Source organism: Magnusiomyces paraingens, assembly GCF_902498895.1.
Source record: "Magnusiomyces paraingens strain CBS 517.90 genome assembly, contig: contig2, whole genome shotgun sequence".
Classification (NCBI taxonomy): Eukaryota; Fungi; Ascomycota; class Dipodascomycetes; order Dipodascales; family Dipodascaceae; genus Magnusiomyces; species Magnusiomyces paraingens.
The window spans coordinates 1,625,263-1,640,761 of record NW_022474068.1 but is presented as its reverse complement, the minus strand read 5'-3'; the positions used below and the strand labels follow the sequence as shown (position 1 = coordinate 1,640,761).

The window sequence follows — 15,499 nt, the reverse complement described above, 5'->3', positions numbered from 1 at the left end:
TTTTAGTTATTTAACAATTTTTTAATACTACATGTAATTTTCAAAATGTAAATGTTTTGAAGATCTCTTAACAGCCATTATCATGATATATGTATGACCTTTAAGTCAGATGTTTTTTTTGTTTTTTTTTTTTTTTTTTTGGGGCTATGGGGAAATAAAAGGCTGTTTCCAAAAAAAAAAAAAAATAAAATAAAATAATAAAATAAAATAAAATAAAAGGGAAAAACTCTGGGGTTACCCGGAACAAGGCGGAATAGCCAGTAAAGTGCACTGCCACCAGCCAACCATCACTCCCCAAAAATTTTTCACGCAAAACCTCCACAAAAAAAAAAAAAAAAAAGATTCTTTCTTTGGCCCTTCTCTCTTTCTTTTCCCATTTATATTATTATTTTTTGCTGATTCTAAAGAATTCAAGTTTTTTTGAACCACATTCGCTAATCACTCTTTGACTTACCCGTATCCATCACAAAGATGCCTTCCACAGCTACCGTCGTTACATCTGCTTTAGCAGTTTCTGCTGGTAAGTTGTATTAAAATTATTTTACAAAAGACGTTTGTTTGATTGATTGACGCCACCTAACACTATATCATTAGTTTCGTACCTCATCTACTTTGATTATCAGCGCCGTCACAACCCTGAGTTCCGACGGGCACTCCGAAAGCGGGAACAAAAGTACATCAAGCAGAAGGAGCTTCAAGCCGAGGCCAAGAAGATGGATATGAAGCTGCGCATTGAGAAGGTTTTGAAGGAATCACTGGCCAAGGACCCTATCCCTACTGATATGGGTGCTCGTGAGAAGTACTTTGTTGCTGAGGTTGGTCGTGCCGATGAACTTTTGTCTGCAGGTGCTGATCCTGTTGAGACTGCTCTGGCGTTTTACCGTGCGCTGTGCGTTTACCCCAATCCCATTGATTTGATGAGCATTTATGACAAGAGTGTCAAGCCCCCAGTGTTGGACATTCTTAGGCAGATGGTTATCATTGAGCCTCCCAGTGTTCTTAGAGACGTTCTTGGTTCAGCAATTCCTTCTGGTGGTCCTTCTGGTTCCACTCTTACTGTGGAGTAAACGGAAGAAGAAGAAGAATAATAATAATAATAAAAATAAAACAAGGTCCGATGATGCTGATGATGATGATGATTATGATGAGAAATTAAATATAAAAAAAAAGAAAAAGAACTCTTTTTTTTGTTATGACGATGATATGAATCTCTTTTTTTTTTAGTGTGTACAAAATGTAATTAACTAGTGCTATATTGCAAATGAAATATAAAAAGCTGTAAATATTATTAAATGAAATTTTTTAATTTTTTAATTTTTTTATATATTCATATATATCATGAGATGTTATTTTTTTTTTTTGTCAATCATTCTTAAGTTGTTTATTATTATTGTTATTATATTAGAGATAGTAATAGTAGTTACTATTACTACTACTAAAATGCTAATAGTAGCATTTCTTAAATTTTCTTAAAAAATTTCAACCATTCTCATACCAACCGAAACAAGGGGCCCCTTCTATTGAATAGAAAGCTTATGAAAGCTAAATAAGTTGTTAATGTTAATTGTACTGACATTGTCTATCCAACCTTTTTTTTTTTTTTTTTTTTTAAAATAAACGCGTCTAAAATAATAATTAAAGCCTATTAAATATTATTATTATTATTATTATTACTGTCACACTATATACATATATATATATTTATATGCATAAGTCTCGTTTAATCAAAATGCGCATTGAAAATATTCTATACCCCCCAGCTATTAAATTCCTGCCCCTACATTTATTTCAAGCCATATTTAATATATATATTTTTTTTCTCACATAATAACAACTAACAAAAAAAAAAAAAACACCCCCTTTTAAAAAAAATAAAAAAAAGTTCTTGAGACCTTTATATATAAAACCTTACAAACCTGCCCTTCCCCTGAATAAAAATTTCTTCTTTCTTTCTTGTTATATATTTTTTTTCATCTCCAGACATTTTATTTAATATATATATATATATTTTCTTCTTCTTCTTTTTTTTTTATTTTTTTTATTTCTAAATTAAATTTTTTTTTTTTTTGATTTTTTCTAAATCATCTGTATAATTCCAACTTCTAGTCATTCTTTTAATGTATAACAGCCCCACTCTAGTCACTCTTTCATTATGAACAAACAACAGTCTTGCACTTCTCTCAAGTCAAAATCCCAGCAAATGCAACAGCAACAGCAACAGCAACAGCAACAACCCCAGCAAACTCGATCTCACAAACGACAAAGAGTTGACCCTCGGCTAGCATACTATGAAGCTAAGGCATTTGAAGTGACCGAGGATGAGTACCGAACAGACCAAATCTTTAACCTTAAGGCCAAAGAGCTCGATAGTCTGCCTAACGCGGCCATGATTGATATGCAGCCGGAAATCGAATGGTACATGCGACCATTCTTGTTGGACTTTATTCTCGACACTCATTATACTCTGCGTCTGAGTCCAAGCACACTGTTCCTAGCTGTCAACCTCGTCGACCGATACTGTTCGCGGCGCATTGTGTCCAAGAAACACTACCAACTGGTGGGATGCACTGCGCTGTGGATTGCAGCCAAGTTTGAAGATAAAAAGTCTCACATCCCGCAACTCAATGACCTCATTGGTATCTGCTGTGATCTCTATGAGGACGTTATGTTTGTCCAAATGGAGGGTCACATTCTCAACACTATTGAGTGGCAGGTGTCTCATGCATCTGTTGAGTCGTTCCTGCAGTTATTGCTTGGTTCAAAGTGCAATCCAGTTCTTTCTTCTATTGCACACTATCTTGCAGAGGTCTCAATGTATCACAAGGATTTCTTTTCCTTCCGACCATCAGTCATTGCCAATTGCTGCGTGGCTCTCGCTTCTCATATTCTTTCACATTCCGATTCACAACAGCAACCGCCGGTCGTTGCTTCGTCCTATTCAGGGATGCATGACTTCGATACTCCACCAACAACTCCTCCGCATTCACAACAACAACAACAGCATCAATTACCACAAAACATTTCGGTTCTTCCATTTAGTTCATCCCCAGCATCTCCAGAGTTCCAATGCATCAGCCTGCTGCAGTCACACATGGCCAACCCTACCAATTCTCTTCAACGCAAGTACATGAAGTCGGCATATCACCAGATCCCTCGCATCATTGCATACTACCTCGCCCTGCGATCTAAGATGCTTGCCTTCATGTCATCTGCTCTTCCTCCTTCTCCTCTGCCTTCTCGCTCGTCTTCGGTTGTTTACGAGAGTGAAGAGTCACAGAACTGTGACCTGGTGCCACCTTCATCACAAAACGTTGCTGGTGGAGCTGTGGGATACATGACTCCTCCAAGAACCCCATCACCGGAAGAACAACAACAAGAACAACAAGAACAACAACAACAACAGGAACAAAAGCCTGATCAAGAGATGTATGAGGCCGTTCCTTCTCCACGGACTACAAATGTTGGAGTATCTGCCGCGCAGATGCCCATGGTCCACCAGCCCCATCCTCACCACGCTTCTTATTCTGCATCTATGATGACTGTGTCATAAAAACAAAAAAAAAATAAATGAAAAATAAATTTTTTTTAAAAACCAAAAAAAAAAAGAACATGAACTTTTTTCTGCATTTTTTTTTCTTTTTCATTTTGGATTCCATAAATAGACTAACTACTATTCCCTCATTTTCATTAAATACATGTTATCTACAATTTTTAAAATTTTTTTTTTCTTGTTTACCTTGTTTATCTTGTTTACTTGTTTTCAATCATTAAAATTGAATGGTGATTTAGTAAAGGACCTAAGCCTCCTCCATATATAGCCTCCTGGCATTGTTGCCGAAGCCACTCCATATTTTTGTGTGCGAGAAATATATCAGAGCCATTGTACGTTGTTTGATTGAATTGAGTCTATGATGTTCTACGTAATAGGCCAAAAAAAAAATTAAATTAAAATAAAATAAAATAAAAGCTTGCAAATCTCATTTTAATTTTTCTTTTACATAGAAGCCATTAGAAAATTGTGCGTAATAATGAAAGTTATTTTCAATTGAAAAAAAATTTTTTTTTTATTATTTTAAGCTCTCAAGGCATTTGTTTCTCGCCTTATTATTATTATTTCATATATATGTTTCTCCGGATTCTTCTCGTTCAAGTTCAAGTTAAAGTTATGTTATTGCTTTTTTTTAAAAGATATTTTTGGAAAAATTAAAAAAAATTAAAAAAAATAAAAAAAAAAGCCTTCTGGTGGGTTTAATATTTTTATAAATATTTAAATGATTATTTTTTTTATATATTATAATATAGATAAAAAAAATACAAATTAACCATTTAAAAGATTAATTATTTAATTTTTTTTCCCCCCTCTCTCCACCAAGCAGGTATATACGCGCTTGGACCAAATTATTGTGTTAAGTGTAAACTTTCCCAAATTAAATTGAAAATTAAAATTGAAAAATTAAATGAATTTCTCTTTTAATATTTTAAAATCCATTATAAATGAATCTTTAATTCTCAATTGAAAAAAAAAAAAGTTTCCTTGTTTCATTTTTCTCCATTAAAAAAACTATCAATTCTAAAGTTTTTTTTTTCTCGCATTAGTTTCGTTCTTTCGTTCCTTCGTTCTTTCTTTATTTCTTTATTTCTTTATTTCTTTTTTTTTTTTTTTTTGCTCCATTCCATGATGGATTTCGTACTGTCCATAATGCGGCGCGCGTATAAAAAAACGCGTTTTGCGCGTATCTCCAACCTATTCATTGTTTTTTTTTTTTTAAATCAATCAACGCGAAATTATTTAAAAAAAATAAAATAAATTTAAATAAAAATTAAATTAAAATAAAATAAGTTTACTTTAAATTTTATTTCTTGAACGCGGAAAAAATTCATTTTTTTTTTGTTTTAAAAAAAATATAAAATTGTTAAAAAGACCGTTGTTATCATTCATTCATCATTCAAAAAGTTATCCATCCCTTCACCATTAATGGTGAATTTTGCACAAAAGAAAAACAACTTCCTTCTCACTATTTCTCCCCATCCCTTCAATTCTTTTTCAACAACCCACCCCTTTTAAAAATGTATATATATATATATAGTCAATTATTCTTCTTCATATTTCTAGTTCATCTTGGTGAATTGAAATAATATCTTTTCTACGCTTTTGATCAAATGATTTTAATAAAAATGTAGAATATATATATTTTTTATTTTTCATAAAAAAAAAGACTTTATTAGGATTTTTGTTAAATCCCGCTTTAAAAAATCCCATCATCACCATCTTTGTGAACTTCCCATAAAAAAAAAGATACCTCTTGAAGGTTTTTTTTTTTTTACAGTCCCTGGGAAAATTTAAGTACTCTAAAAATAATAAAAGAAAAAAAAAACCGTTTTGTTTGTTTACTTTTAGTTTGTTGTTTATTTTTTTTCTCTTCTTGTTCTTGTTTTTCTTTCTCATCCCCTACCAAAATTTTTAATTAAAAAAGTCAATTAAACCAATTTTGATACTCCTGATTTTTTTAATGTAAAAGAGGGGGAGAGAGAGGGAGAGAGAGTTAGTTAGGAGGAGGACATATATAAGCGGGAGACATATATAAAAAATAAATAGAAAAAATAAGAGAGAAAAAAAAAAAGGAACCAGATGATTTAGTTTATTTATTTTTATGGTAAACGTAAAACCTGGATAGAACAGACGAAAAAAAAGGGGATCTTTAAGGGTAAACCAATAAATGTCGTAGTAGTAGTAGCAGTAGTAGTAGTGATTCCGTGGTAAAAGTCCCTTAGTTTATATCTCAGATATCTTAGATATCAATCTATCAGAAACAATTTATACTTTTAAAAATGTATAAGATTCAAAAGTATTTATCTAAGAATTTCAATTCTAATAAATAAAATAAAATGACGGATGCTTATTTTCAATGTTTCTTTCCGAATTTATTTTTATTTATTTTTTTTTTTTTTCAAATTGTTGATTTAATTACTACTACCCCTTTTAATAATATCATACCGTCTTTTAATCCTTTTTGTACAAGTAAAATGCTATTGTTGCTTACAGAAATATTATAATAATAATAATAATTAAAAGTCAACATCAAAAATCAAAAATCAAAAATTAAAAAATATTAAAAATTCAACATCAAAAATCTAATTAATAAACCTCCTTCTCAACCCTCTTCAAAAAAAATAAAAATAAAAGTAAAATAAAATAATATTCTTGTCCTTTTCCTCACCCCTTTTATTATTTATATCTTATCATAACTACCTTTTCTTAATATTTTCTCTTTCAAGAACATCACATTGCATTTTCTTTCTTTTTTGACATTACTCTCCATCTTTTTTTTTTTTTTTTTCTGTGATTAGCATTATAAAAAATAAACGCGTGCATAACAATTTCGTTGAGAGAGAAAAAACAAAAAAAGAAACTCCAGGATAATCCAAACAAGGTGTGGAGAAGATTAACAATAAGAATTGAAAGAATTGAAAGAAGAAAATAATAAATTAATATTAAAAAATGAATTTTTTTTATTAGAAAAGTCTCTATTTTTCTTAAGTTAAACAACAACCCAGTTTAACCAATCCACTTTGATGCCCATATTTAACCACGGACAGTGATATCAATGTCCTCTTTTCGTACAATCCTTTAATTCTACACAGGAACATTCTATATACTATCATGTTTTTTTTACTTACTCCTTTGCTTCTATTTGAAAAAAAAAAAAAATTGTGTTTTTTTTTCTTTTGGGAAAATGCAACATTTATTCATCTCATAGAGTCGTCAATATACACATTGGCGCAACTAATTCTGCACATAAGAAATAAGTGAAAGCGCGCCTGTTTGTGTGTGTGTGTAACAACAACACATGGAAAGACTTCTTGATTATATATATGCTTGTAAAACGTTGAGATTTGTGGGTGGGTGGGTAAGTAGGTGGGTGCTTGTTTGTTTGTTTGTTTGTTTGTTTGTTTGTTTGTTTGTTTGTTTGTTTGTTTGTTTGTTTGTGACGCATTTATTACTAGATACGCGTGTGATAATCTGTGGAATGAACAAAAAGCGTGGGGAATGTATAGTAGTAACCAAGGAGTCTGGGGAAGGAGGAAAAAAAAGAAAGATACAGAAAGAAGAATTTCATTTTCATTATGATTTTCATTATCAATTTTTTTTTTTTTTAAATATTAATATTTATTTAATTAAATAATTGGACTTGCAACTAGGGAAACCATCTTAACCAGATTTTTTTATTTTTTTTTTTATATTTTTATATTTTTATATTTTTATATTTTTTCTTATTTTGGAGATTGGCCAGAAGAAGAAGAAGAAATGAAATAAAACAAATTCTTTTAACCCCGGATTTTATACAGAAAATGGACAAACCCGAATGAATAAAAAAAAAATTTAAATCAATAAATAAACGGTTCACTTCGGTTCCCGAAAAGAATGAAATAAAAGATTCATACAAACTTCACATCCTTTTTTTTTATTTTTTATTTTTACTTCATTCTTAAATCTTGATCTTCGTAATCTCTTGTACCTATGAAGAAGAAGAAAAAAGAAGAAGGGGAATCAAGAAAAGAGCTTTCAAATTGAAGTTTCTCCTTCCCTCCTCTTTTTAACAAGGAAACTAATGAAGATCATTTCATTACAAGCGCTCTCTCTTTCTTCACATATCTGAACATTCAATTGTCATCAACAATAACAACCCTTTCCTTTAAAATTTCTGGGTTCAATCACGTACTTACTCATCTTCTGTAAAGACTTTAATCTCTCTCTCTCTCTCTATTTCTCTATTTCTCTATTTCTCTATTTCTCTCTTTTTTTCTATGCATATAAACTCTAAATAAGTTTAAATTTCATTTACAAGAATAATAAAAAAAAAATTTCTCTAGCACTCACATTCACTATCCCTTTGCGCATTCTGGCGCGCCATTTTGAAAAAAAAAATGCTAAGTTTATTTCTATCTTCTTGATCTATCACCTGTTTTTTTTTTTTTTTTATTTGAAAGAAGTTTATACAACAATTTGTCAATTACAAACCATTTTCTTCTAATTTAAATTTTTTTTTAAAAAAATTTTTTTTTTTTTTCAATTCCCAAAATTAGTTTTAGTTCCGCCAAAAATAAAAATAAAAATAAAAATAAAAATCCTCCCTTAATTTCTGTCAAGTAGTGGATTCCCAGAATCTTGTTGCCGGTGTTATTTAGGCGTCTCTACGTCTACAGCATTCCAGAAAAAAAAACATAGAGATATTCAAAGCCTAGCTCAGTCAGGCAATAATCACTAACCAATTTACTAATAGCTTCTTTTTTGGATTTAATGTGTAAAGCGTTACTTTTTTTTTTGTTTAAATCTACTGAATCCCAAAAGATCTATATCTCCTGTACTTCACTATATATATATTTTTTTTCTTTCTTATGAAGTTATGGTCCCACACAAGTGGTCTATTGTATACCAAAGAAAAAAAAAAAAACCTCCGCCTTTCCTTCCCCCCACTTCTTCTAGATTATAAGATACAATATGTAGATCTTTTTTTTGTGTCAATTGTGGGTATAGACAATCAAAACTTTCTTGTCACGAGTGCGCGTGCGCACACACATTTATATACATATCTACGATGTCTTTGACTAATAATATAAATTTCTTAATTAGCTTAGTTTTCTATGTTGGAAGAATTAAAATATATTTCAAAGTTTCGCTTTTTTGCAATTGTATTTCGAATGAATATATATATATATATATATATATTTTTGGGGGGTTTAAAAATCAGTTGTCAAATAAAGCAGCTTTGTGTGTGCTTTTTCGAACCTTGCTGAAATGGGAAGTCCTGAGTAAGACATGATTCAATCCTTTTGTCCTTTTTTTTTTTTAAAAAAAAAAAATCCATTTAGAAAGTAAAAGAAGAAATATTTTTTTAAAGGCAAAAAGTGAATAGAAAGAAACTTTCAATGATCTTTTTGAGAATTTTTTTTATAATTTTTTTTTTACAAAAAAAAAAAATTCTTTTGATAAATACCAAAAGCATTGAGGAAAAATTAACTATTTTAAAGACAACCTAATAACAAGATTTAATAATTTGAAAAGTGTCTGAAAGTCTTTTCCATTGACACTTTTTTTCATCCCATTATCTGTTTCTAGATACATTCTTTTTTCAACCTTCTTTTTTTATTTTTTGGTTCTCTCTCTTTCAATTATTTCCCAGATAATAATAATATAACTGGCACTCTGTTCCTAAATGATTTCAAGCTTGGGTTAAACACACTCAGGAACAACTTCAGACATTGCACGAACCATTGTTTTTTTTTTCTTTCTAGGTTAATTATGATGAATCTCTTTGATGAATAAATATACTCTTTCTTTTTTTTTTTTTTCTTTCATATTTGAATATCTTAGATTATAATTCTTCCATTTCCATTCAATTTTGTATTTCTTTTTTTTTTTTGTTCTTTACGGCTCTCTGAAATAAGAAACAATTCAAGACATTTGGCCCGCTTTTGCAAATCTATTAGACTTATAAGATAATTATCTATCTCCCTTCCGGTAAATGAACAGAGCCCGCCTTCGGATAAAAAGACGAGTTCGAATCGAATTAGGAATAAGACGAATGAAAAAAAAAATTCTTTTTAAACTTAAGTGGATAAACTTTTTTTTAAATTATATATATGTCTGTCTTTCGATAAGATCGTACTGCATTAAATTTAGTAGATTTGTTGTGAAGCCGCAGTGATTCAATTGCTTTTTTCTCCATCTTTTTGCTTTGTTTTTTTTTTTATTATTTTCTCTTTCGAATGATGAATTTGACTTTATCTATCTTAGTTGCTACTCTACTATATTTCAAATTACAGTGTTTAAAGCAGGAGTCAATGATCTTATGCTTTAGATACTAATGACATACATGAAAAGTTAATCAATGTAGCATTGACTTTTGTTCATTTTCATTTCCCAATTTTTAACGCGTTTTTTTTTTTTCTTATTAGAGGAATGTGGCTCATCAACTCAGCACGATACTAAGTTTTTTGACAATGAAAAAAATAAAAAATTAAAAAAAAATAAAAATAAAAAAAAAACTTTCACTTTCCATTTTAAAGAGGTTTGCTTTTCAAAAATTTGTTAATATAAATTAATCCAGTATAACTGAAAAAAAATTATATTTTAGATCTAAAAATTAGCAATTTTGTTTATTTTATTTTTTTTAAAAAAAAAATTAAAAAATAAAGTCTTCGTTTATTCTATCAGTGCAATTAATTTATGAGACTAGTATACGTTATAAAATTATTTTTTTCTCTATTTCCCAATGGAAAGGATTTTTAGTTAGTCAAAGAGTTGATTAAAAAAAAAAATAATTTTTTTATATATATATAAGAATTTTTTTTAAAAAATCTTCATCTTTCCGATCTTTTGGAAAATATGACATAGATATATTTAAATCTGTTTAAAATTAATCAATCAAAAAACTAATTAAAAAAAAAATTCAAAACAAAACCAGTTAGTTATTTTCTTTGATAGGGCTCCAAACATTTGAAAAAATTATATAAGGAAGAAGAAGAAATTCCAAATATTTTAAACGCTCATTAGCTCAGCTAGTTATGATTGAATTCTAGTTTGTTTTATGTGGATATTTTCATTTATTCCGAATCATTGGAGCTTATAAGATTATTTCTGAATTCAGGTTTCTGTGAAAACAATTTTTAGTTATTACTTTTTGATACATCTATATCCCACATATACCATTACTGTATATCGCTTAAGAGACATCAATCGGATATTATGGAAATAAATGTTTATTTCTATCCGGATATCGGTTTTTTTTTTTTTGAATGAGTGAAAATAAAATAAAATAAAATAAAATAAAAATCGGGGGTCTTAATGTATGCAATGCAATTAATACTGAAAGACCTTCCCCTTTTATTGGGTCCACTTTCTCCTGCTTCTTTATATGGCATTTTTTTTTTCTTTTTTTTATGATTTTGTTATTTTTGATTTTTGATTTTGATTTTGACTTTCGATTTTGATTTTGATTTTGACAGGAATCCAATGGTAAGGATTTGGAATTTTAACTTTTGTACGGCTTTTGTTTTTTTTTTTATTTTTTTGGTTACAATTACAGTTACAGTTACAATTACATTTTTCACTCACACCGGATAAATAAAACTGTTGACAAAAATATAAAGGTGCATATATAAATCTGTGAAAATACAACATTATTTTTTTTAAAAAAATACTTAAATGGGAAATTGCTACATAATTATGTTACTGGAACTGCACAGCCGTGCGTTGTACACGTTATTTTTATTTTATTTTATTTTATTTTATTTTTTTTGAAATATTTCTCGTTTAATTGCCTTAAACACTTTTATTTTTTATTTTACTTCAATTTAAACAAAAATCAAATGATTGTGTGTTTCAATTTAATGGGCAGAAGAAAACATTATTGTAAAATCATAAAAAATTAATTAAAAATATTGTTTGATATCATGATATCAATTTATTTTTTTTTTTCAAGAAGAATGGAATATAAACAAAAAAAAAAGGGATTTAGTCTAAGTAATAAGGTTAAAAGTAAAACACCTTTTTATTTCAAATTTAAGCTATTTTCGTCTAATACAAAGACCATCATCATCAGTTGATTGAATATCAACAAGCAACGGATATTAATTAAACTGAACCTTGGTTTTTGTTTACTTTTTAAAACAAATTGATTTAAAAGGTTACGGCCCGTTCCTCGTCATGTAAGCTGTCATGTTATGGCTCATTGTGTGCCTGAGATTTTTTTCTTCTAAAAAATTCTTTAAGGGAATCAAAAAAGAAAAAAAAAAGATTTGAATAAAGAATAATAATAATAATAATAATAATAATAATAATAATAATAAAATATATATATATAAAAAAGAACCAATATAAAACTTCATATTGTTGTTGTTTAATCAAAAGACAAAGGGTTTTAAATGTATCAAGACTTTTAATAGAAGATGATGAAAAGAATAGTCTAAAAGTTCTTATGCTTATGACCTTTAAAGTATATATATACAAAGAGAAGGCTGGTTAGATATTTGGTTTGTTTGTTTTTTTTTTTTTGTGGGCTGGGTTGTGACAATTAACATGAAACACCAGACAAAGGTTTGATTAAGATACTACAAGGACCAAATCAAATATAACTGAAAGAGAAAGAAACGAAATTAGAAAACAAAATGGAAAACAAGAGAGGAAAATAAAGAATGAAAAAGAAGGAAAAAAAGGAAAAAGGAAAAAGAAAAAAGGAAAATGAAAATGAAAATAATTTGAATTTCGGGGTATGAAATAGAAGAATATTGAAACTTGTAAAAAGTAGAGTGAATAAGTGGAGGTTTAAAAAAATTAATAAAAATAAAAAAAAAATAAAAAAAAAAATAAAAACTAATGTAGTATAATCATTTGAAAATAGTTAACTTATATAAGTTAAAAAAAAATTTTTTTATAACTATAAAGATTTTTTTTGTCTACTGCAGTCTGCGGCTCAACATTGATATGAATGCAATGTTGGTTTTGTCTTTTCTTCTTCTTCTCGAGTTCTTTTAGTATTATTCACATTCTCACTTTTTATAATTTTCGTGGGGTTACTTTTAAACGAATAACTTTTTGTGCTCTCTTTCTTTTTCCCTCTAACAATAATAATAAAAAAAGACATTTTATAATTATCAACCTCCTTCCACTCCCCCTAGAGTAACTTAGCACATATTTCATTTATACAGATTTAAGCCTACTTCTTTTTTTTTTATTGAAATAGGCACGGGAAGAAGGAGTTGTTGAGTGAAAAGAGACCAAAGGGGAGATTTGTTGTCTTCACTATATATATATTTATAAAGGAATGCGAGACGTTATTTCAGAAATGACATCTTCAATTACTTGAAAAAAACATTTTAAAAGGGTATTTCCCTTTTAAGAAGACGTGATAGTCAACAGGAACAAAAACTAAGAAATAGATATAAATATATATATTTCTTATCAATTTATAAAAGTAATAAACCATATAGCAATCAGTTAAATCTGCATTTTGTTTAATATATATTAGCGTAATATGCATATCGTACACTTTATATATTTAACAAAATGAAAATCAAACTTATTTTTTCACTACTACTTTTTTTCTCTTTCTCTTGTTTTTTTTTTCTTTCTTTCTTTCAAATGAAGCTTTGCATCAAGAACTTACTTTTAAGAAATGTCCCGCAATATCGCATGTAATTCACCGTGTCTTTTTTTTTTTTTTGATTTATTTTTATTTTTATTTTTTTTTTTCAGTCAAGTCTTAGCGCTGTTGCTGCCGTTCCATAAAAAAAAAAAAAAGTTGAAGACAAAGCCGTTAGACAAGCGAGAAAAAAAAACTTGTAGCCTGCAAGAAAAATTCGCGAACAAAAAAGTTTTTTTTTTTTTTTTTTTTTAATTTGCTAGGATGCCAAAGATCTTAAAGCAGAAAGAAAAGTACAAATAAAAAAAAAAAAAAAAGAATTTGCCCTTTAAAGTATTTTTATAACCCACCCAAGATCTTCACATCGTAGAAAGAAAGAAAGAAAGAAAGAAAGAAAGGGAAATAAAAAAAAAAAAAGCTACTACTACTACTACTACTACTACTACTACTACTACTACTACATCCTTTCTCCCCCCCCCCCCCACACACACACACACGAAAACGTCACGAAACCGCGTGGCAAATTCGCGTGAATATATATATATATAAATATCTAGTGTTGGGTGGAGATTGCCAATATAATTATTATTATTATTATTACGATGGTGATGATGATAATATGCCACGATCATAAACTATTTATGATCCGAAGGTCTAGCAAAACAAGAAACGAAAGAAAGAAAGAAAAAAAAAAAAAAACGATTATCTTTTTTATTGGCAATGGGTTAATGCTCTTGATTGCTTTAATTCTTTATCTAATGAAACCATTGAGTATTCGGAATATCAGAGAGTACTATAATAACTGTATCAATGATCGGCATTACTTTTCCCAATGTCGACGTTGTTTGTGGTCATCGTAAGTCTTTTTTGTTATTTTTGTTATTTTCTCATTTTTTTTCCCCCAGTTATTATTCAAGCATATATTATTTTATTTTCGGAAATCTGTGGATTATAATTATTATTAAAATTATTAAAATTATTTTCTTCTTCTTTTCCATCATAATAATCACCATCCTTTGAATCAATTTTCATGAATACTTGATTATTTTTTAGTAAAAAAAAAAAAAAGAACACAAAGAAATATTAAAAATAATTATTATTTTTTTTTTGTTGTTCAAGTAAATAATTTCTCATTGAACTCAAAAAAAAAAAAATTATATAAAATAAAAAAAAACCTTTGATCGCGATGCATCAATTCAACATAAAAACGAAATATTCTTTTTTCTTCTTCTTTTTTGTACAGAACGTGCAATAAAATAAAGAAGACATTCTGACCTGACCAATTATATTTATTCATTACCTGGAAAAAAGAAATAAAAAATTAAGGTTGAGACTTGATCTGTATATTATAAATATAATAATAATAATAAAGGCCCTGTAAAAAAGAAAGAAAGAAAAAAAAAATTGGAATTTACAACGCCTCCATCTTTTTGACACTGTTTTTTTTTTTTTAGATGATAAACACTAAAGATTTTTCATGTAATATGATGATGATAATGATGATATGATTTTTTTGAAAAAAAAAAAAAAAAGAAAGAAAAAATTTGAAGCTAATGCTTAAAAGAACCTGGATTACTCTAGAGAATTGCTAAAAGACAAAGATACTATACTAGTGATGCGGGGTGGGGGGGAAATAAAGAATTCAGGTAACACTGGGCCATAAGCCCTGATATTTAAAGTTAACTTCAAATGAAATCTTTTTGTCAAAGTATATATATTTATATATTTGATTAAAAGAAAAAAAATAAAATAAAAATAAAGGAATTTTTTTTTTCATTATTTCTGTCAAACTACTGGGATTTTCAATTTGGAAATACGTAGAATAAAGATAAGAGCCAAGGATTTAAGTCCACATATATATTTAATCTGGCATGCCTGTATAGTGAAATATCAAGTTCTTTTTTTCTTAAATTATTCTACTTGAGGGCCAACTTTCTAGTCGCGTTCGCGATATACTGGAATATCTGGGGTCTTAGAACATGGGCTATGGCAATAGCTGTCATAAAAAAAGTAAATTTATATAAAAATATATATATATTTTTTTTGAATATTGCTAAATTATAATCAATCATGTATGTACATAAGTGCATTAAGCAGGATACTTTTATTTTTTTATTTTTTTATTTTTTTATTTTTTTATTTTTTTATTTTTTCATTTACGGATTATCACCGTATTACCTACGCAATCTACATTACATACTTACTTATTCTTCACATCCATCACCATCACCATCATCGTCATCGACACGCGCACATCCCCCTCCTCTTCTTTTTCCTTATGAGCATATGCTAAGTTTACTACTCTAACGCACGTTGGCTTGTGCAAACTTGCAAACTTCTTTTGAGTGACTAGATTA

At 28.5% G+C, this 15,499-nt stretch overlaps 2 protein-coding genes across 2 annotated transcripts; both read left to right on the top strand.

Moving 5' to 3' along the window:
- Positions 1-471: 471 nt before the first annotated feature.
- On the top strand, positions 472-1,067 carry SAPINGB_P002254 (uncharacterized protein; the record flags this gene model as incomplete). The annotated part of the gene is made up of 2 exons (XM_031996973.1): positions 472-520; positions 595-1,067. The coding sequence occupies 2 exons, from the start codon at positions 472-474 to the stop codon at positions 1,065-1,067; spliced, it is 522 nt and encodes a 173-aa protein (XP_031852864.1).
- Positions 1,068-2,152: 1,085 nt separating this feature from the next.
- Positions 2,153-3,550, top strand: SAPINGB_P002253 (uncharacterized protein; the record flags this gene model as incomplete). The annotated part of the gene is made up of 1 exon (XM_031996972.1): positions 2,153-3,550. The coding sequence occupies one exon, from the start codon at positions 2,153-2,155 to the stop codon at positions 3,548-3,550; it is 1,398 nt and encodes a 465-aa protein (XP_031852863.1).
- Positions 3,551-15,499: the final 11,949 nt, after the last annotated feature.